General features: G+C 42.9%; 1 protein-coding gene across 1 annotated transcript in view; it reads left to right on the forward strand.

Moving 5' to 3' along the window:
- Nucleotides 1–22,835, forward strand: part of LOC126412054 (mitochondrial outer membrane protein SLC25A46-like) — a 42,906-nt gene that overhangs the window by 976 nt on the left and 19,095 nt on the right. Inside the window, exons 4-5 of the mRNA XM_050081434.1 lie at nt 14,555–14,611; nt 15,558–15,703. Coding sequence (XP_049937391.1) covers nt 14,555–14,611; nt 15,558–15,703 — 203 coding nt within the window. The remainder of the gene's footprint in view (nt 1–14,554; nt 14,612–15,557; nt 15,704–22,835) is intronic.

Below are 22,835 nucleotides of genomic sequence, written 5' to 3' on the forward strand. Positions count from 1 at the left end.
CAACATCCTATTGTTCAGTGCTCATCTAGAGGCATATGAACAGTTGCCTTTCTCTTGTTCATTTTGTAAATAGAACAGGGAAGGGTGTGACGTAATAGTAATAGTACAAGTACAAGGTACCCTCGGCCATGCACCATATGGTGGTTTGCGGATTACGTTTTGCAGACTTTTTTAAATGATCATTCACCTCATGTAGTTGTTAACTGAGCATGTACTGAAATCTGAGGAAATTATTTACTTTAAATTACTGTAGACAGCATCTTAAAGGTGGAGGTGTAGTAGTATTTGTTAGAGAGCAGCTCAAAGTAAATAAATTAAACCATCTAGATCTGTATAATAATGAAGGCTTGACTGAAGTGACAGGCGTTGAACTCCATATCAAAGGTTGCGGAAAGGGCACGATGAAACAGAAAATTATTGGGATTTATCGTCCACCTAAATCAGAGGTAGGCCATTTCATAGATATCTTTAGTAGAATAGTGGGACACTTTGACCCAGACGAGGTAACAATACTTGGTGACTTGAATATAGAGGCAACATCTTGCAATAACCATAACAGCAGGTTAATAGATACCCTTAACTCCTATAATCTTATGATGCAGTAAATTCAGATACAAGAGTAACTCAGTCTACTTCTAGTAAAATAGACTACATAATACTAAGTAAAGAGGTAAAAGATAGTATTAGATGCTGGAATGTGGACTTTCACTATTCGGACCACAAATGTCAATTTGTAGACTAAGAACACACAAGCATCCAAGAAAGGACTCAGGTCGTAGAATACAAAAGAGTGGTCAAAGAGAAAAACATTAATGCTTTTACAAGTAAACTAGAATCTGAGGAATGGCAACTAGTTCTTCAGCAAAAAGGGTCCGAATGCAAATGAGTCAAATTTTATGTTATTATTTTACAATATCTTATTTTTTGCTGCCCAGTGGAAGGAATTGAGAAAGTAGTAACTCACAACCAAAATGTAAAAAACACCAGACTGACTCTTTCCAGCTTACATGATTAAACTCGGGCAAAATATCGAGGATCTATTTGTGTTAAATAAGTCAACTAAATTGCAAATATTTAAGGATAAGTACAAACAAGCTAAAAAAACAATTTCAGCAACAGCTCTCAAATTTTAGAAAACAGATCCTGGATAAGGAAATAGCTCAGTCATGAAATATAGGGAAGTCTTCATGGAATATAATAAATAGATATCGCAAAGCCACCCCTAAGTTAGATGCTCAGTTTGACAGAATCCAATGTGAAGGAAACCATATTATTGATCCAGATAAAATCTACAATATATTTAATGAATATGTCATATCTTCAGCTGTGAATCCAGTTAATAACACAGGTCTGACTCGGATGGTAAAGCTTTCCCCTAGGCTGGAAACTGCTTTTGAATTTAAGGAAGTGAATGTGGAGGACATAGGAAAAATAATAAAAAACTTACAGAATAAGGCCTCATCTGGCTGGGATGGACTGAGTAGTATTATAATTAAAAAATGCAATAAGGAATTAGTTGGAATAATTACCCATATGATCAACAGTAGTATCAGGCAGCACACATTTCCAAATATATTGAAGAAAAGTACAGTTAAACTTGTGCGTAAAAAAGGATCGAAAGAAGAGCTATCAAACTTCAGGCCCATTTCACTAATACCAATTTTCAGTAAAATATTTGAAATTGTTTTGTTGACACAACTTATTGATTATTTCACAAAGAATAATTTACTAGCAGAAACACAGCATGGCTTCAGAAAGCATCACAGTACCATTACAGCAATTACCGAATTTCTCCATAAGGTGTATGATGCCCTGGATGAGGGAATGCAGACAGCAGGGATATTTCTAGACCTTACTAAAGCATTTGACTCGGTGAACCATGAGCTCTAGCAAATCCCAGCTATTACCATTTAAACTTGGTAATTCATACCAAACCTGTATTGATAATATAAGTGGCATCAAAACAGTAGACACTGACAAATGTAAATTTTTGGGGATATACCTAGACAAAAATCGTAACATCAATGTTGTATGCAATAAAATCAGCAGTTCACTGCACTTAATTAGCAAACTATCAAAATTAGTCTCTGAACAAACGTTAAAAACTGCTTATTATGGGACAATATTTGCATGTATTAATTATGGAATAGAGGTATGGGGATGTGCTGCTGATAGACACATGAACAGAATCCTAACACTACAGAAAATATCAGTCGGGACCATGCATCGACTAGGATACAGAGATTCATGTAGGGAAACCTTTGTACAACATAAATATCTAACAGTATACTCCTTGTATCTGTACAAATAAATAACATCCTTTGTGGACCATAAAAATAATGAAGCTAAGTGCTCTGATGTGCATACCTATAACACAAGACAAAAAGATTGCTTCTTCAGAAACAGAACTAAAGACAACAGATCATAGTCCTTGGATAAATGGTCAGATGTGGTTTAACAAACTGCCAAGTGCTATAAGATGCCACAGAGGTAAAGTATTCAAAAGGGAATTAAAATCATTCTTAACTCCCAAATGTTTGTTATGAAGTACTGTACCTTATATTGCCAAGTGTGTCACCCTTAAGTGGCTTCTTGTAATTGTGAATTACAAATTCCTACTGTTTGTACAAAAATTGTATAAAAATGCTATGACATTAGCAAAAGTCACCAGTTGGTGAATGTACGCAAAAAAGACAATAAATAAATGTAGAAGATGGTATCTGTTGCCAATACTAAATTGAAATAGAAATACATTAATTACCTTACCAAGGACTTATAGTAGTATGCAAAGATTTTGAGATGCTTGCTTTAGCGGTTCACGGGAATTTTGTTGGATAATATGATGAAAACTGCACAATATTTCAAGGAGACAGCTGCTTGTCATCTTCAGGAAGCACCTAAAGCAGTTATTTTATCACAAAAGCCTCAAACTGCACATTTTGAACTGGTTATCAGAAAAAGTGCCAGAACCACCAGTGTTACTGGCTAATGCTTGAGTAGCTCCAAAAAATCATTTTGCCCCCGGGGGCTCAGCATTCATTTGCTGGGTACAGGCTTGGCAACCCCGGGGTTCCTGAGCTGGGGACTGGTAAGCGCCACCAGTCCCTTGTCACCGTAAGCTCTGGGCATACTTCAGCGACCACCGTGATGCGCGGCAGTGGAGCGTTGTGTGTCTCAGGTAATGGGGATCTTGGCTTGACCACCCAGATTGCGAGGATGGAATAAACCTCTATAAACAACCCCTCAATCTCAAGGTGTGCTGCGCACTGATGAGATGCATGGCTGTTGAGGTGGAACAGTCATTAGCTGGCAACCTATGGGGAACCTGCCGCACCTCAGTTGTACAAGGCTTACCTAGGCACGCGGGGCTCTGTCTAGGTGGACTTATAGTTCCCTAGCTCTTCGTGGGACCGAGGTGGAACCCTTGAACTTTTATTCTTCTCCTCCCAGCAGAAAGGGTAGGCCGCTGGTAGGTTCTAACACCCAATCCAGCTAGAGGGCTCTTGTAGCCAGTCCTCCTGATTCAGTTACTGGTAACAGAATGCAAACTGCTTCGCAGAATGTGTTTCTTATAATTAAAAGAAAAGAGGGGAGTTTCGATAAAGTTTCACCATTTTATATACAGAAAGGCTTAGAAGGCATTGCTGGCACCTTAAAATCTGTCAAGCGCTTGTGAAATGGAACATCGTTGGTTGAAACATCTAGCTTCCAACAAGTCAAGAACCTTCAGAAGCCACTATTTCTTGGGGAGTTTGCGATAGAGACTGAATTTCACAACACCTTGAACTACAGCAAAGGTGTTGTGACTTGCAAAGATCTCGTTGAAATTCCCCAAGATGAACTGACGGTTGAATGGTCCCGGGAAGGAATTGTTGACGTGCAACACGTTATGAAACGGGTAGATGGTGCTCTCATGAAGTCAGACTCATTTATCCTTACTTTTAACAGCACCAAATTGCCGGAGCATGTGAAGGCAGGTTTCCTACGTCTCAATGTACGGCCTTATTACCCCTATCCCATGTGGTGTTTTAAATGCCAACACTTTGGGCATACTACTCTCGGCTGTAGAGGGGAAGCCACTTGCGGGAAATGTGTGGTAAAGCCGCCCATGAGGGAGTTGGTTGCTCCTCTCCTCCCATGTGTGTCAACTGCACTGGGGATCACCCTGTGTGGAGTAGGGAATGCAGAGTTTTCCTTGAGGAACGGAAGATCCAGGAACTTAAAACCACAAAACGCATCCCATATGATGAGACAAAGAAAATATACAAGTCCATGCAGCCGTCCACGTTTGCTGACTCCTTGTCTTCTGTTGTGAAACAGCCAGTCTTGCAAACTGATGCCGCTACACAAATGGAGGTTGCTGCTGTCAGCACTAGCACCTGCGTTTGTCACTGTACATGTACTGATGTCCTTCCTGCCCCTCCCTGGGTTCAGTCTTGTGCACTGCCTAGTGCTGCTACACCCCCTACCACTTCTGAGGTTTTGGCTCCAATGCCACCTCAGACCAAAAAATCTAAGCCAAAGCCAAAGACTCGCCCGCTGAAGGAGACGGACGGTATACAGTCTGCTGATGTTGATGTCATTCTCTCTGACGTCTCTCTCGACTCCTCTTCAGAGGCGATGGAGGTTGATGTCAGATTGGGGCAATCATCTCGCCCCAAAACTGAGCCTCCACCTGTTGTGGGCTCTCCTCCCCGACAGAAAGTGAGGATGAAGGTACTCCCACCCTGATAGATGGCTCCCATTACACAGTGGAACATGAATGGATTCCAGGAACATGTGGAGGAACTGAAACTCCTAGCACAGCAACGCCCCCTGTGCTTGTGTTTAAAGGAAACACATTTAAAACTATCTGATGCTCCTGTACTAAGGGGCAAGGATGACCTGACTGGGGAAAGGGCCAAAGGCGGAGTCACCGTATTTGTCAATAATGGCCACCACTCCTCTGCTCTCCCCCTGGATACTGACCTGCAAGCAGTTGCAGTTGAAATTCATTCATGTCGGAGGCTTACCGTTTGCTCCCTTTATTTACCTCATCTGGATGCAGTGAACTTAGAGGCTCTCAAAGATCTTATCGAACAACTCTCCAGCCCATTTCTCCTCCTGGGCGACTTCAATGCCCATCATGTCCTGTGGGGCTCCACTTCTCTTTGCGCTCGAGGTCGAGTTTTGGAGAGCCTCCTGACATCTCAAGTGTTGTGCATCCTCAACACTGATACTCCGAGTCATTTCTCTGCTGCTACTGGGTCATTCTCAGCCATTGACCTATCGTTCTGTTCTCCAACCCTCACCGACTCTATTCACTGGGAGGTCATTGATGACCTTCATTCCAGCGATCACTTCCCCATCCGCATTCATCTCCTGGATGGTGTATTGCTGGAGCAGAGGCCGCCATCGTGGATGATTGGCAGGGCTAACTTGCCACTGTTCAGTCTGTTGGCTGTCTTTGAATGCCGCAACAACGTACAGGAATGGGTGGATCACATCACACTTGTGATCCATCATGCTGCTGACCTGTCCATACCAAAGTCTTTTGGCCCTCTTAAGCGGCACCTTGTGCCTTGGTGGACAGAAGAGTGCCATTCAGCCATCCGGGACAGGCATGCGGCTCTTCGACAATTTAAATGCCGCCCAATAGCGGTCAATCTTATCACCTTTCGAATCGCGAGAGCCAGGGCATGCCGTGTCATTAAAGAGAGCATAAAAAGGTCATGGCAGGAGTTCCTGGACTCCATCAACCATTCCACTTGTTCCACAAAAGTATGCGAAGCCACCCGGAGGATTTCCGGTAGACGCAGCCGTTTACCAATAGCTGCAGTCTTGAACCAGGGACGCCTCCAAATGACACCCAGAGTACTGCCACTGCAAACCAGGATCCAGCATTTCGTCCCTACCGTGCGGCTGTCGGGTGAGCAAACTTGGACTTTCGGTCGAACAGTACTGAGGCCTACAACTCCCCTTTCTCCATGTGGGAACTCTAATTGGCACTTGCTGAGACTTCTGACACTGCACCAGGTCACGGCCGCATCTGGTACTCCATGCTTTGCCATCTGCGAACAGTGTCAAAGGAAATCCTCCTCGAATGTTTTAATCTCATACGGCAGACAGGAGTGTTCCCCACCTCGTGGAGGGAGGCAATTCTCATCCCTCTCCTCAAACCAGGAAAGGACCGCACATGTCCCAGTAGTTTTCGGAGTATTGCCTTGACAAACTGTGTTGGAAAGACCCTGGAACGGATGGTTAACCGTCGTCTGGTCTGGCTGTTAGAAACCAGACAGCTCCTTAGCCACCCTCAGTGTGGATTCCAAAAATTTCGGTCCACGGTCGACAACCTGACCGTCTTAGAGGCAGCTATTCAGCAGGCTTTCCTCCATCAGCATCACTGTATCGGTATCTTCTTTGATGTCAGTAAGGCATATGATATTACTTGGAGACGCTGTATTCTTGCACAACTGCATCAACGGGGCTTTCGTGGCCGCCTCCCCATTTTCATTCGGTCTTTCCTGTCTCAGCGGTTTTTTCGGACCCGCATTGGTAACACACTGTCTTATCGTTTTGAGCAAGAGAACGGTGTCCCCCAGGGCAGTGTTTTAAGCATTACCCTCCTTGCCACAGCCATTAACAGTATAATGTCTACAGTGAGGAGTCCAGTACAGTGCTCCTTATTTGTGGACGACTTTGCTGTTTTCTGTTCCTCGTCCAGTGTTGCAGCCGTGAGCCCTCAGTTGCAGCTAACAGAGCGGCGGTTAGAGGAGTGGGCTGCAAAGATGGGTTTTCGGTTTTCTGCCAATAAGTGTGTTTGTGTTCATTTTAATCGTTCTCGTCGTCTTTTTACTTTGCCTGCCTTGCATATGGTGGATACTGTCCTACATTTTAGAGACACAGTGCGGTTTCTGGGCCTAATTTTCGACTCCAGGTTGTCATGGCTGCCACACCTATGAGACTTGAAAGCCAGAACCCTGAAGGCACTGAACATCCTCAAGTGCCTCAGCCACAGGTCTTGGGGAGCGTACAGGGCACGTCTCCTTCAGTTTTATCGGGCTTTTGTGCATTCACGGCTGGACTACGGGCGCATGTATGGGTCAGCGAGGCCATCTTAATTGTGGATGCTTGACGCTGTCCACCATGCTGGGATTCGACTGGCCACGGGTGCTTATCGGACCAGTCCCATACCCAGCCTCTGTGCTGAGGCTGGGGGACTGCCACTTACCATCCGGTGGCACTCCTGCTGGTGCACCAGGCTTGTAAGTTTCTTGCAGTTCCAACCTCGCCTGCTCACCATATTGTTGCTCATCCACCTCTGGACCGCCTTTTTTCCCTCCGTCCCCGGGCTACGTTGCCGTTTGGGATCCGTGTGCAACGTGTGCTAGAGTCCCTCGGTGTGGTGTCTGTACAACCCCAAATCCTGGGTTTTAACTGCCTGCCACCCTGGTTACTGAAGAGGCCCAGAGTGATTAGATTTATTGCAGAACAGGAGAGATTGTACTCCTGCCACCATTTTTAATGTAGCATTTTCTGCCATTTTATCTGAGCACTACGACTATGTAGCTGTTTTTACGGATGGTTCGAAACAATTCCGTTGGTTGCTCTGTTGTTTTTCTGGATCTTGTCCTCAAGGTTTGACTGCCTCAGACTTTTACTGTCTTTGATGCAGAATTATCTGCGATCTTGCGGGCACTGGAGCAGATGAGACATTCTTCCTGTCCTAAATTTCTTGTTTGTTCCGATTCACTAATTGCCCTTTACTCATTGCAATGTTTGTATCCAGTAGATAAAATAGTCCAGACCATCCAGATGCCCTCCTCCAACTACAGCAACTGGGGAAGGTGGTGGCTTTCTGCTGGGTTCCGGGGCACATCGGCATTGCTGGAAATGAAAGGGCAGATCTCGCAGCGAAGGAGGCGTGTCTCGATCCACAAGTATTTCAGTGTGCTACCCCCTGCACGCACTCACCTCACTGTTGAGCTCACGAGTCATGCATTGGTGGGAGGATGAGTGGCTGGAAGTGACTGACAATAAGCTCCGTATAGTCAAGCCCACAGCGCGTGTATGGTGTACTTCCTTTCAGCCCTGTCGACTGGACGAAGTTCTCCTTACTCGGCTTCGGATAGGCCACAGCCTTATGACACATGGCTTCCTGCTCCGGCGAGAGGACCCTCCAATGTGTGGTGCTTGTGGCATCCAGGTCACTGTGCGCCATGTTTTATTGGATTGCATTTTATTTTCTGACCAGCAGGCCGCGGCTGACTTGCCAGTGGACCTGCCATCTCTTTTAGGTAACTCTCTGATGAATGTGGTTAAAGTTTTAAAGTTCTGTGACATGTCAAATGTTTTTACAAAGATTTTAGGGAGAGGATCTCAATTTGCTCACTGTGTGACAAGCTCGCCCATATTTTATGTAAGTGGCCAGCCAATGACAATTTCCTGTGGCATTCTTGCTGCTACGTTTTCCCTTGCTTACGTTTTACTTTCTTATGTAGCATTTTCCTTCTTTTCCTGCTTTCTTTGCGTGTGTGCTTCAGTTTTATTACATCTGTCCACTTTCGTTCCTTTTAATGTGTGTCAGGGCGCTGATGACCTCGACGTTGAGCGCCCATAAGCCCCAACACACACACAAAAATCATTTGCTGTAAAATACATTGCCATGGATAGTATGGATTAAGTAAAAAATCACTGCTAGACAGTTGGCAGTGCATGCTTGACAGATGTTGCTGTTTGTAGTTCATCTCTAATGATGGACTACTGTTTGCTAGACCATTTGGCAGGTTATTTAGTTTTGAAAAGAAAAAACATAGAAGATTAGAGTTTAGCATTCCTTCGACCAGAATGTGAAAGCAGAGGACAAGCATGGATTAAGTGAAGGATTGGCCATGTCCTCATCATAGGATACATCTTGGCATTTGCTTTAGCAATTTAGGGAACCTATAGAAAATGTAAGTCTGGAGGGCTGACTCTAAATTGTTCTCTCAAATGAAAGTGCAATGTACTGACCACTGTATAACCTTGCTTGGTTATTCAGTTTTGGTCAATAACAAAACTGAATAACTGGGCAAGGTTAACAGTGGTCAGTATAGTGCACTTTCATTTGAGATAGGCTAAATGAAAGAGAATAATGTTCTTTCCTCTTTGCCTTGAGAAGTGTTAAAAATATTCATTATCATCCACATAATTGAAGCAGTGTGAGACTTCATTGATATTGTTGTCCTAATTGGTGTTGTAAACATTTTGTCCGAACAAGATTTAAATGGTCCGACTAAAAAACGTGGAACACCCAAAAGACATGATCAGTTGTCAGCGTAACTTTATACTTGTACACACCATTGGTAGATTTGTAGATGATTTTCCTTGCAATTCTCTGAAAGAGAGAGAATGGCCGTTAAAGTGCATTAGTGGTGTTCGTGTTTAGTGTTGTTACCAGGCCTGGTGGTGTTTGTAAGGGATGTAAATAGTGTCAAATGTTGAGTGACCACTGTGGAGGACACAGAGATGCCATGTACTCATGTGAAACAGTATTATTAGCACCAGACAGAGTTTGAAAGGTGCCTCATTGTAGTCTGTATTTGGCCACTTGGTTGAATTACACAATATCCATATACGTAAAGCAATTTGGTATGACAATGGCCCAATGTTGGACTGCATTGGTACAAAAGGGCAGGGATATTCACCGTTGAGGTCTGGTTGACCACGTCTGACAGCTTCAAGCAAGGATTGTCGTATTGTGCCCCAGGCACATTGTAACCTCTTCACATCTGCACCTGCCATTCGAGGACAAGTAATGGACTCCTGCAACATTTTGTGTCATCCTGTGCCATTGAACAGAGGCACAGCAGCTGAACCATGGAATTATCCTACCACGTGTAGGCTGCCATTAACGCCATAACACATATGGCTGCATTTGGAGTAATGCTGTGACTGGTAAACCTGGACTGCTGATGAATGGCATTCTGTTAGCTCCAGATAACCATCGTTGGTTAACATGGCTGTGACCAGGATAGATTTCCTACTCTTCCAATGTTTTTGAGAGGCGCAGTGGTCGCACGGCAACATAGTGTGGGGGAACTCTCAGGTATGATTTCAGGTCACAGCTCATAGCGTCTGAACGGTACATCGAGGGCATCCTGTGTCCTCACGTATTACCCCCTGTGGTGCATTTTTCAACAGGACAATGCTCATCCCCGCATGGCACATGTCTTTACTAACTGTCTGCATGCTGAAGAGGTGTTCCTGTGGCCAACAAGTATGAGAGATTTGTTCCTAATAGAACATATGTGGGACCAGTACAGATGAGAACTGCACCCCATCGCCAGTATACAGTATATCAAGAACAGTTTTGGGCCAGCTTGTGTCAGAAGAAGCTGCAACAACTTTGACACCCTTCCCTGCTGAGTCAGTGCTTGTGACTAGGCCAGAGGGGGCGCAGCATCATACTGATAAATTGGCTCATACTGCCAAGTTATGTGTAAATTTGATTCATTTTTGTAATCACTGAATTTATGTCTCATTCCTTCTCAACCCATTCTGGGTTCTTCACTTTTTTTGTTGCGCAATATATTTCTCGCTTTTCAATGGTTGTGAAGTTTTCAGAAAAGGGTCAGTGACATTACTTTGACCTGTAAAACCATGTTAATTGCTCTTAGCTGCTACACTTGATTTGACCCTTGCAGTTACCTGATTGTATTCAAAGAAACTTTTCTTGAACCACTGGATAAGTAATATCTGAGAACACTCTCCGCTTAAACTTGCACGAACATCATTTTGACCTTTAGGAATTTGCTGTGTTTGCTTTCAGAACTTCCTCAAATGATCCTCTGAAAGTAGCTATGGGAAAAGTAAATACACTCCTGGAAATGGAAAAAAGAACACATTGACACCGGTGTGTCAGACCCACCATACTTGCTCCGGACACTGCGAGAGGGCTGTACAAGCAATGATCACACGCACGGCACAGCGGACACACCAGGAACCGCGGTGTTGGCCGTCGAATGGCGCTAGCTGCGCAGCATTTGTGCACCGCCGCCGTCAGTGTCAGCCAGTTTTCCGTGGCATACGGAGCTCCATCGCAGTCTTTAACACTGGTAGCATGCCGCGACAGCGTGGACGTGAACCGTATGTGCAGTTGACGGACTTTGAGCGAGGGCGTATAGTGGGCATGCGGGAGGCCGGGTGGACGTACCGCCGAATTGCTCAACACGTGGGGCGTGAGGTCTCCACAGTACATCGATGTTGTCGCCAGTGGTCGGCGGAAGGTGCACGTGCCCGTCGACCTGGCACCGGACCGCAGCGACGCACGGATGCACGCCAAGACCGTAGGATCCTACGCAGTGCCGTAGGGGACCGCACCGCCACTTCCCAGCAAATTAGGGACACTGTTGCTCCTGGGGTATCGGCGAGGACCATTCGCAACCGTCTCCATGAAGCTGGGCAACGGTCCCGCACACCGTTAGGCCGTCTTCCGCTCACGCCCCAACATCGTGCAGCCCGCCTCCAGTGGTGTCGCGACAGGCGTGAATGGAGGGACGAATGGAGACGTGCCGTCTTCAGCGATGAGAGTCGCTTCTGCCTTGGTGCCAATGATGGTCGTATGCGTGTTTGGCGCCGTGCAGGTGAGCGCCACAATCAGGACTGCATACGACCGAGGCACACAGGGCCAACACCCGGCATCATGGTGTGGGGAGCGATCTCCTACACTGGCCGTACACCACTGGTGATCGTCGAGGGGACACTGAATAGTGCACGGTACATCCAAACCGTCATCGAACCCATCGTTCTACCATTCCTAGACCGGCAAGCGAACTTGCTGTTCCAACAGGACAATGCACGTCCGCATGTATCCCGTGCCACCCAACGTGCTCTAGAAGGTGTAAGTCAACTACCCTGGCCAGCAAGATCTCCGGATCTGTCCCCCATTGAGCATGTTTGGGACTGGATGAAGCGTCGTCTCACGCGGTCTGCACGTCCAGCACGAACGCTGGTCCAACTGAGGCGCCAGGTGGTAATGGCATGGCAAGCCGTTCCACAGGACTACATCCAGCATCTCTACGATCGTCTCCATGGGAGAATAGCAGCTTGCATTGCTGCGAAAGGTGGATATACACTGTACTAGTGCCGACATTGTGCATGCTCTGTTGCCTGTGTCTATGTGCCTTTGGTTCTGTCAGTGTGATCATGTGATGTATCTGACCCCAGGAATGTGTCAGTAAAGTTTCCCCTTCCTGGGACAATGAATTCACGGTGTTCTTATTTCAATTTCCAGGAGTGTACAATTGTTTTATGAAATGAAAATACAGTACCTTTTGAAACTTCTGGCAGATTAAAACTGTGTGCTAGACTGAGGACTGACCATAAAACATTGTCTTTTGTGGAAAATGCTCTTAGCAATTGAGCTATTCAGGCACAACTCCTGACTTGCCCACATATCTTTACTTTCTGGAGTGCTGGTATCTCAAGGTGTGCAGCAGAACTTCTGTGAAGTGTGGGAGAAAGGAGAGAGGTACTGGCAGAAGCAAAGTGTTAGGTAGTCCTGAGGCAAGGCTGGAAATCATAGTCTGTAAAGGCGTTGCCCATAAATGGCAAGGTTCCATATTCAAGACCCAGTAAGGAACACAATTTTAATCATCCTGATAGTTTCAAATGGTGACATATTCATTCTGGATTTACAAAAACACTCTGGCTCATATTGCTGGGCTAGCTGTCCTCAAACAAAGGATATAGTGAAGAAATAAAATGGCTTAGAGACAGCCTAAAGGTGTTTCCAGATTGAATCTTTCACTCTGAAGCAGAGCATGCACTATTTTGAAACTTCATGACTGAGTAGAGCTGTTCCTTTTCTTTTTTCCTATTTGTAGTGTCAGTGTAATATGAGCAATTATGGTCAATAAAACTTTTTTATGTTAGGGAAAAACAAACTGCAGTACCACCTGTCAGCACAGATCCATAACATCATTAACATGGCAGAATTGAGCGAGGTGGTGCAGTGGTTAGCACACTGGACACGCATTCAGGAGGACATTAGTTCAAATCAACATCTGGCCATCCTGGTTTAGGTTTTCCATGATTTTCCGAAATCGTTTCAGGCAAATGCTGGGATGGCTCCTTTTGAAAGGGGATGGCCGATTTCCTTCCCTAAACCGATGGAACCAATGACCTTGCTGTTGGGTCCCCTCTCCCCAGATCAATCAGTCAACCAACCAGCAGTTCTTTCCACCACATAATTCAGTTACAACAAAGAAAGAAGATGGTGGACACCCCTGGGGACCATTATGTTACTCATTATATGTGCAAACAAACACAGGTGATAAGAGACATGTTTAATTGCACAATTACAAAGAAACTAATGTGATAGCAGTGAAAACTAGGGGTTCAGAGCAGGGATAAACTAAATGTATGACAGTCCTAATAATGAAAATACACCAAAATAAATACTAATGCAAAAATCAAACAAACTACATCCTCAGCAATCAACAAAAAAGTCCTTGGTACCACAAACTTGCATATTTCTCCAATACCTGGTTCACGATATTTCAGTTGATCTACATAGATAAAATGAAGTCCACTGTACCAAAAAAGCAAAAAATCTATCGTATGACTAATACTGAAAACGTAACCTCACCAATGTAGGTATAGCAAAATCCATGCTACCTACCAACCCCAGTCCAGTGTAACTATTAACAACTAACAACGCAGCCAAAAAATTCATAAAAAATTCCATTAACACTAATTTGGATATACGAGAAGCACATAATCATGCACATAAAAACACATACCATACGTACTACAGTAAAAAAATAAGGCCATAAAAATGTACATACAAACCAGAGTCTGATGACATATAAATGTAGCAGTCTAGTGATAGCAAAAATATTATGTCTTCAACATAATCTCTCAAATGGCTAACCGGGATTTCTCAAACCAAGAACCACTCCAAATATAATACTACACAGTGTCCCACCAACAGTGCCAGATATGCTGGTCCAAGATACAGCAATTTTTGTCACACTCACACTTCTCCACAAACGCAACACTTCACGTACTCAGGAATTAAGCCGAGTAACTGAAAGAATTAAACTGTGATCAACATGTCACCCTCCATTGTGACATACAGCAACCTAGTCTTTAACTTCATTGTCATATCCATAACTTTAAAAAATGAAACAAGAAAATTTAATAATTCTAAATCCGAAAACAGCTCATAACTGCCAACATCAAAATCACTCACTAACAAACCGCCACAATTTCTTCCAACATTATTCTCACAAACAGCACTCACAAAGTACAATGAATCACTAAAATCACTCAAAAACAGTTTGTAAACATAAAAATCCCACACTAAAGAGTGCCACTGCATAGTCCAACATATCCTATGCAAACGTGGTCCATTTCAAATATGCCACACCACCATGACTTAACGCAACACAGTTATGTTACAGATCAAAGCATATGGGTTGTACTGCAAGCTTCAGTTGATTTTCCTTATGCATTTGGTAAAACCAGTCCCAATAGTTGAGATTGGATATCTCTGCTTGATGCTTTCATCATAAAATTGTATTTGTTTCAGGGAAATAACATGGAATAGTTCACTGAAATCTATTGGCCAACACATCTTACTGAAATGGTGAGAACATACTTCAGTACTTTTCTGCAGTAATAATTAAGTGGAGTGAATTTTTTTCATAGCAATTATTTCTTTTTATTGTTGATTTAGTTGCTTATAAAATGTAGTGTATTGAATCTATTGATACTGTACGTCAGATTTGACCTGTGACATAATGATGTTGTGGCATCTGTCGTTTATTGTGTGCACACAGAAGTAGAATAGAACTTTGACAGTATTTATTTTACTTCTATATTACTTTTTTGGCTTATAGTTTACTGTGGCAGACTTGTCTGTATTGTAGCCTGAGATCTTCCTTATGTTAGAAAGTAACAGTTCAGTGAGGCAAAGCCGGCAAATATGAATACATAATGTTAGTTGTGGGCTATCTCCTTAAGCATAACCCGAGTCCTGTGTTAAGCTGGAAGGTGACAGTTTTGTTGCAAGTGAGGGAAACCAGTGAATGTGATGTCATGAAAGTAAATAAGGAAATGAGCATATGGCATTGTGGGCCTGGAGTCCCCCATTCGGGGAAGTTCGGCAGCCAAGTGCAAGTACTTATTGCGTTCGATGCCACATTGGGCGACTTGCGTGTCAGAGATGGGGACAAAATGATGATAACACAACACAGTGTCCCTGAACAGAGAAAATCTCCTGCCCCAGCCGGGATTCGAACTTGGGCCCATTAGCGTGGCATTCTGCCACGCTGACCACTCAGCTAAGGGGGCGGACATGAAAGTAAATATAATTGTTATGATGGGTATTTTCTGCATACTGGATTTCAGTGAGTGGTTTATACACGGCATTTTGGTCACATCACAGGTCAAAGTGGACGGCACTATTGGCAGATTCAGTATTTCCATAAAATTCAACACAAGAAAAAAAATTGTGTGAATTAATGATTTGTGTAAATTATTGTGTGCTTGTTATAACAAGAATAAGACTGCAGTATTCACATACTTAACAGTGTCAGCCTAGCTGTGGTGACACCATTCTACTCTGCGAGCCTCGTGGAGACTGTCCAGAGCGATATCGCCAGTGAAAAGCCTGGTGTGCTTGATGTCTTCCGTGAAGGCTTTTGCCGTCTGTTGAGTTGGAGTGCCCCTCAGAAAGGTCAGTTTAGCTGATTTGTTCTCTGCATACAAGGCTTTTTGGTACTCTGCACTAGCGTGCAGTTTTTATTGTTCAAATATTCCCTCTTTCTTGTGAAGAAGGGATATAATATTATTATTATTGGTTGCACAGCAATGTTTGTGGCATTTGTAGGCTAATCTTAAAACAAGGCATGGGAATTGTAACATGTTTGGCCTCTCAGCAGTCATGCTGTTGTAAAAAACTGGGAACTAGATTGCATACTCATACCTTACAAATAAATGGTGACAATCGTTATAGGCGATCCACCACAACATTGTACTCTTATTTGGAATGATGCCACTTCAAATTCCCACCTAGGCATCTAGATTTAAGTTTTTGTGAATTGTTTGACACTTTCACTTCTAGAGACATGCTCTTTGCGTTCCATGCTGAAGGTGGCTTTTGTTATGTCTGTACTGCACACTAATGTTGGTGCTTGTGCTGAGAGATGGTGTTCTGGCCAATATGAAATACTTATCATCCAATTTTAATAAAACTATTAGATGAAAAAATGATATTATGAAAAGGAAAGTTGCCACTCAACATATAGCAGAGATGCTGAGTCGCAGATAGGCACAACAAATAGACTCTCAAAATTATAGCTCTTGGCTGTTATGGCCTTTGTCAACAAAACACACACACACACACACACACACACACACACACACACACACACACACACACTAAACTGCAGTCTCGGGCAACTGAAACCACAGTGCGAGCAGCACCAGTGAATCATGCAGTGAGGTGTGTGTGTGTGTGTGTGTGTGTGTGTGTGTGTGTGTGTGTGTGTGTGTGTGTGTGTGTGTGGGCGGGCACATGCTTGAATATGTGTGTCTCTTGTTGATGAAGGCTTTGAAGGCCAAAAGCTATAATTGGGAGAGCCTCTTTGTTCTGCCTATCTGCAAATCAGCATCTCCGGTATATTGTGGCAACTTTCCTTCTCATAATATTGTTATATTTCATCCTGGATTTTCCATTGTTTGATTTTTGCCTTTAAGTGAAAAAAGTTTTATTTTTGAACATCATACAGTCCAATATCTTCTCTTGATAAAGGACTGAATTTCTTTTCATATGGAGGAATTTTATGAGGGGGCTATGCTCCAGACTGAACGCTGAAAGGCATAATCAGTCTTAAATGATGATGATGATGATGATATATACCATAGGTACTGCACTGGATCAAATTAAGTAGAACATTGTGCAAAATTTTAAAGACCTTGCAGAGGTAAAAATACACTGTATGAACTTAGTGAGAAATTGATTTTAGCCGATACATTTCAGTAAACGAAAGTAGATTAGATATTGAAATTTTATTTAAATTTGAGAGCAGAACAATATTTCAATCCATTCTCGAGTTATTGGGATTTATATCTGAATGACAGTCATGCACGATCTGCCCGTTCAGACCCTTGCACATCACGAATCATGTGGTTATAACGAGTGCCTGATTTGTTAAAGAAAAAAAAAAAGAAAAAAAGTTCTGGTACTGTCAGCTTCCAGGGAGATGTTTTTGAAATTTAAACCGTCTGAAACTTTATGTTAAAAGTACAAATACAACATTTTTACTGGTAAAAAAATAAAGTCCCATCTTACTGCAGCTCAAAATTTGTGGTTATGATTTTTTTTGTCAGAAGTACTGGTATGGCATACTGATGCCTAATGTCACAAATCGAGCACTGGTTATAACAAGTGTCACATTTCATAAATGATTCAAGGTACTGAAATGAGGTTTCTTGCAAATGATAGCACACAGTGAGGTATGTATGTTGTATGATAAATACTCGAAACTCTTTTTATCATTGAGATATGGAAGTAACTCATCCACAGCAGTGAGAGGTCAGTGGGTCAGGACACATACAGACACCTGTATAACTGTAGGAAGACCAAAGCAGCACATGTATTCACTTCCATGTCACCTGGGAAATGGAATAACAGGACATGTGTACACTTCGACAGCAGTGGAAGGGTTAAGATAGAGCAGGGCTTCCCAACGTGTGGTCCGTGGGCCCCTTAGGGGTCCGCCGGCTCTTTGTAGGGGGTCTAAGGCCACCTTTCACCAAATCGTGTAAAATAATGAGTTAAATTATTGAATAAAAATGTGAAAATCAAATACATCACTATTCTTTGTTTCGTGTGAAAAACGTGTACTTTTACTTCAGGTCGTATTCCCAAGCAGCCTTTGCCGTTTCTAAGTGAGAATGCATACACAGTTTAGTGCCGGAGAATGCGGCTTCTCTGATCGACTGTTTCGCAACAATACGGGGGTTGTTTGTGCGCCGGCTCACAGCACTAGATGGGCTGAAACCTTTTACGCATGCGCGGAGCGCACTTTGTCGACCAGGCGCTCGCTGGCACGTATGCGGCCCCAGGCATAATTAAATATTAAACTTGCTTTGTCAGTGCACTACCTGTTTCATAAGTAGATTTTTGACCAGTTTATTACTTCTAAAATTGATCGGTGGCTGAAGTCAGGATCATTGAAGAAGGGTGCAGTTTCTCCATCACCTTCACAACAAGGGAAGTTCCCAGTTGAAATGAATTAAGAGGTAGGACGGCCAAAGGAAAAACAATCACAAGAAGCTCCACAGCTGGATTTATTATGTGAAAACGCTGGAAGGACTCCATTGGTTGCAATATCCTGTGGAAGTGGAATAACCAAGAAGCGTAAGTACAACGAAAGCTATTTAGAAATGGGCTTTATGGAGACAAAGGAGGGTAAAGCTCAGTGTGTAATTTGTGCGCGAGTCCTTCCGAACAGTTCAATGGTTCCAGTTAAATTGGGCCTCCATTTTGAAGGTACTCTTCAAAACCAAGAGTGCTGAACTATCTGCTTCTCAGCATTGCATGAAAACTCATACAAAAACAATTAATGAACATTCGTTAAAAGCTTCTTTCTTGGTTAATTATCGAGTGTCAAAAACAGGAAAAGCTCATACCATTGCAGAAAATCTCATAAAGCTGTGTGTTAATGATATTGTTTCTTGCATGCTAGACGAAAAGGCAGTAAAGCTTATATCTTCGGTGCCATTATCAAACAATACTGTCAAGAGATGCATTGTTGACATGTAAAATGAAAGACACTCTTGTTTCTCGCATCCAACACAATTCATTTTCTCTGCAGATAGATGAGTCCACTGATGTTGCAGGATTAGCGATTTTATTGGCTTTTGTCCGTTATGAATACTCTGGATGTTTTGAGGAGGACCTCTTATTGTGCAGACCACTACATGCCAACACAACAAGTGCTGAAATATTCCGTCTATTGGACGATTTTTTAAGGACTAACAAAGTTTCATGGTCTAATTGCATAGATGTGTGAACAGATGGTGCAAAAGCTATGACGGGTCCTGTAGTCGGAGCAATAACGAAAGTAAAAGAAAATGCCAAGAATTGCAGCAGTAATCATTGCACTCTCCACAGATAGGCTTTAGCTACGAAACAAATGCCTGTTTCGTTCAAGAAAGTTTTAGACGAATCCATTCAAATCATTAACTACATAAAATCGAGGCTGTTGAAGTCAAGACTTCTCACAGTACTGTGTGAAGATATGGGAAGCCTTCATTGTTCTCTGCTTCTCCACACAAAACTAAGGTGGCTCTCACGTGGGAATGCACTTTCTCGGTTGTACGAATTAAGATTGGAAGTCTTAGCTTTTCTCTTGGAGCATAACACCAAATTAGCAGACCTTATTAATGACGAAAATTGGCAGTGTATACTTGCCTATTTATCAGATATTTTCTCCAAAATGAATGAAATGAATATTTCACTCCAAGGGCAAAGTGAAACAAAGGTCACTGCTATCAACAAAGTTCGAGCATTCCAGAGGAAAATCAATTTTTGGGCAGAGAGTGTCAAGGAGGGGGAGGTCGAGTGTTTCCCTGTTCTCAAGGAGTTTTTGAAAAACAGAACATTGGCGCTTGGGAAGAATTTGTTTCATCAAATCCTGGAACATCTCCAAAGTTTGATGTCATTGTTGGAGCATTATTTCCCAACAGCTGAAGTTGAGAAGCTGCAGAAATACGAAAGTGTGGTCAACCCATTCACTGTATCGAAAAAGTCGAACATTCTGTCATCAAATGAACATGAGTTGTTGATAAAAATTGCCACAGACACTACCTTGAAATCAAGTTTTGACAATGACAGTTACGCTTTTGGATCTGTTTGGATATCAAGAAATACTACCCCCTTGTTGAAAAGGCAAAACGTGTACTTCTTCCATTTGCCACAACATACATGCGTGAATCTGGATTCTCGATCTATGGTGCCCACAAAACTAAGTACCGAAGCTATCTAGATGTGGAACCAGACATCCGTCTCCAGTTGTCAAGAACTGAACCCAACTTTTCAAAATTGTGTCAGCAGAAACACCCTCAACCATCACATTAGGATTCTATTATTATTCCTAAAGACTCATCTCTAGTAAAGAAGAAAGCATTTTTCTTCGTAGATGCTCAGCGAACGTACCTAAACTATAACTCTGTAGGAATTTTGTTTCTGTCATCATTTACAAAATAATTATTAATTGAATTCTTTTGGCATTGATATTTTTGTTACGAAAATTAAAAATGATCTCTAAAGCTAATTTCTTTTCTTTATAATATATTCCGTCCTCTCAGTTAAAAATATGGCCTGCCTATACTTCAATTACAATTACTTGCTATTACTCTGACACTATATTGTGGCAACTGGCTGCGAGCGTAAACAAATGAGGACTTTTCACGTGCCACCTTGTAAAAGGTAAACCTCCTCTGCCAGAATTGTTTCCTTTGAGAAAAAAAGTCTTACGTTTTTTGAAATGCTTTATTTTCTTATATAAAAATAAGAGAGTCTGTTTGTTTTCCTAATTTGTTTACAATCGAGGCTGACTGCCATGATATAGTGTCCAAGTTATAGTTGAAGTTGTCAGCTGTGGCTAAACTGTTGCCACGCCACCTCCCCGTTGCCGGCTACTAACTGACAGTACACTGCTGCAACACCGCCTGCTAGCTGCCGGCTATGGACTGACAGCTGCCGTTCAGTAGATACGCAAAGACGTAACAATAACTAGAGTTTCCAAGCTGTTTACATGTGCACGAAAATCTATTGTGGAACTGGAAAACGGCTTTATAAAAGCAGATTTCCAGAATCGATTTTGAAGTGTTTATCTGACCAACCAAAAGCGGACCTGGGACATCGGCTTACGAAATCCGGTTTTGAAAACGCATGTAAACTGGGTGAATGTATTCCCATACGTTGCACAACAGATGTCACAATAGTCCTTTAAAGGCAATTCCTTGGCCTCTTTTCTTCACAGCCGCGCAGTCTAAGGTGCCATATCGTCGTGGATTGCGCAGCCGCTCCCGCCGGAGGTTCAAGTCCTCCCTCGTGTGTGTGTGTGTGTGTGTGTGTGTGTGTGTGTGTGTGTGTGTGTTGTCCTTAGTGGAAGTTAAACTTAGGTTAATAGTGTGTATAAGACTAGGGACTGATGACCTCAACAGGTAAGTCCCATAGACTTTACATACATTTGAACATTTTTCTTCGGATTTCACGAAAAACCACACACACACACACACACACGACTGTTACGAAACATGCATGCTCTTTACACAGTAGTAGCCAAACAGTGGAAGTGAACAGACCACAAGCGGCAGCTTGTCAACAGCGAACAGTTTTGACATGACGTTGATTGCTATTGGAGGAAGGCAGCTCCAACGTGTAATTTTAATCATGCTATAGTGTGGGGAGTAAATCCACTAGTAAGTGCCTGGATACAGTGAGAATTCAAATTGGATCGTTAATTTCAAGATGTTTTCATTCATCTCTAAACCAAAGACTGCTGATACTTCTGTGGGGGGGGGGGGGGGGGGGGGGGGCGTCATTGGGAACATGGCAACATGGCACTTGCATTAAGAAGCTTTTTTGAGTTCCCATGGATTTCACTCTGAAATTTAATGTTATTGTGCTCTTGACTGACTAGGGGTCCACCATCGATTTTCGACTGAAGAAGGGGTCCACCAGCTGAAAAGTTTGGGAAGCCCTGAGATAGAGGATGGGATGGTTACTTGAACTAAAATATCAATGTTACAAAAGAATAATAAAGTGCTAGCTATCGTAGGAAATCATTGAAGACATTGTAACTTGCGTGTTACATTCTTTACCTCCAACAGTCTTAATTTCTGTGCAGTGCATGATTTCTTTAATTTGATGGGTGACCCATTGTTTTAAATATGGAGTGATGATATAAACATGGAGCTTGTGCACATGATGAAGTAAACAGATGTATAAGTGACTATTATGTAAATATATTAGTGGCGTTCAATAAGTAATGCAATTTCAGTTGAAAAACTGGTGTAATTTGCTGTCGGAAGTCGTGGAATATTCCTGCTTCAGCTCCTATAGTTTCATGAAGTTCTGATAAGTGGCAGCAGTATATATAGCCTTCAAAATGGTGTCTGTTGTGAAAGTGCGTTCCAAGCAAAGAGCTGTCATTGAGTTTCTTCAGGTGGAAAACCAGAGCATCGCAGATATTAATAGGCACTTGTAGAGTGTCTACGAAGACCTGGCACGAGGCACCTGTCACGATTGCAACAAGTTTTTGCAGACCTGTCCAATCTCCTGCTTGCCGGCTGACCACACGCAGCCGAGACTCCTGCAATGTTCGAAAATGTGGACACTATTTCAAGGTGATCAACCTATCGCAGCTAAACACTTCAGTGCTCCACGACAGTGCAAGGCCTCGTATGAGACCGCACACCTTAGAGCAGCTCACAAAACTCCATTGGAATGTTCTTTGTCATCTACCTTACAACCTGGATTTGACTTCCATCTGTTTGGTCCAATGAAGGATGTATTCTGTGGGAAGCAGTATGTGGATGATGTGGAAGTTATAGATGCAGCAGGATCTACCAACATCGACCAGTAGTGTGGTGCCGTGCAGGTATACAGGGCTTCCCAATATGGTGGCATAAGGCTGTTGCATTGAGAAATAGGCTTTTGTAATGAACCGTGTAGGGAATAATATGGTATATTGGAATACTGAATAAAACCAACTTGAATTCAGAGAAAAATGTTTGCATTACATATTGAATGCCCTTCGTATTTGCTTTCACATACTTAGGAAGTGCAGTTC

This window comes from Schistocerca serialis, chromosome 7 (assembly GCF_023864345.2).
Source record: "Schistocerca serialis cubense isolate TAMUIC-IGC-003099 chromosome 7, iqSchSeri2.2, whole genome shotgun sequence".
NCBI lineage: Eukaryota > Metazoa > Arthropoda > Insecta > Orthoptera > Acrididae > Schistocerca > Schistocerca serialis.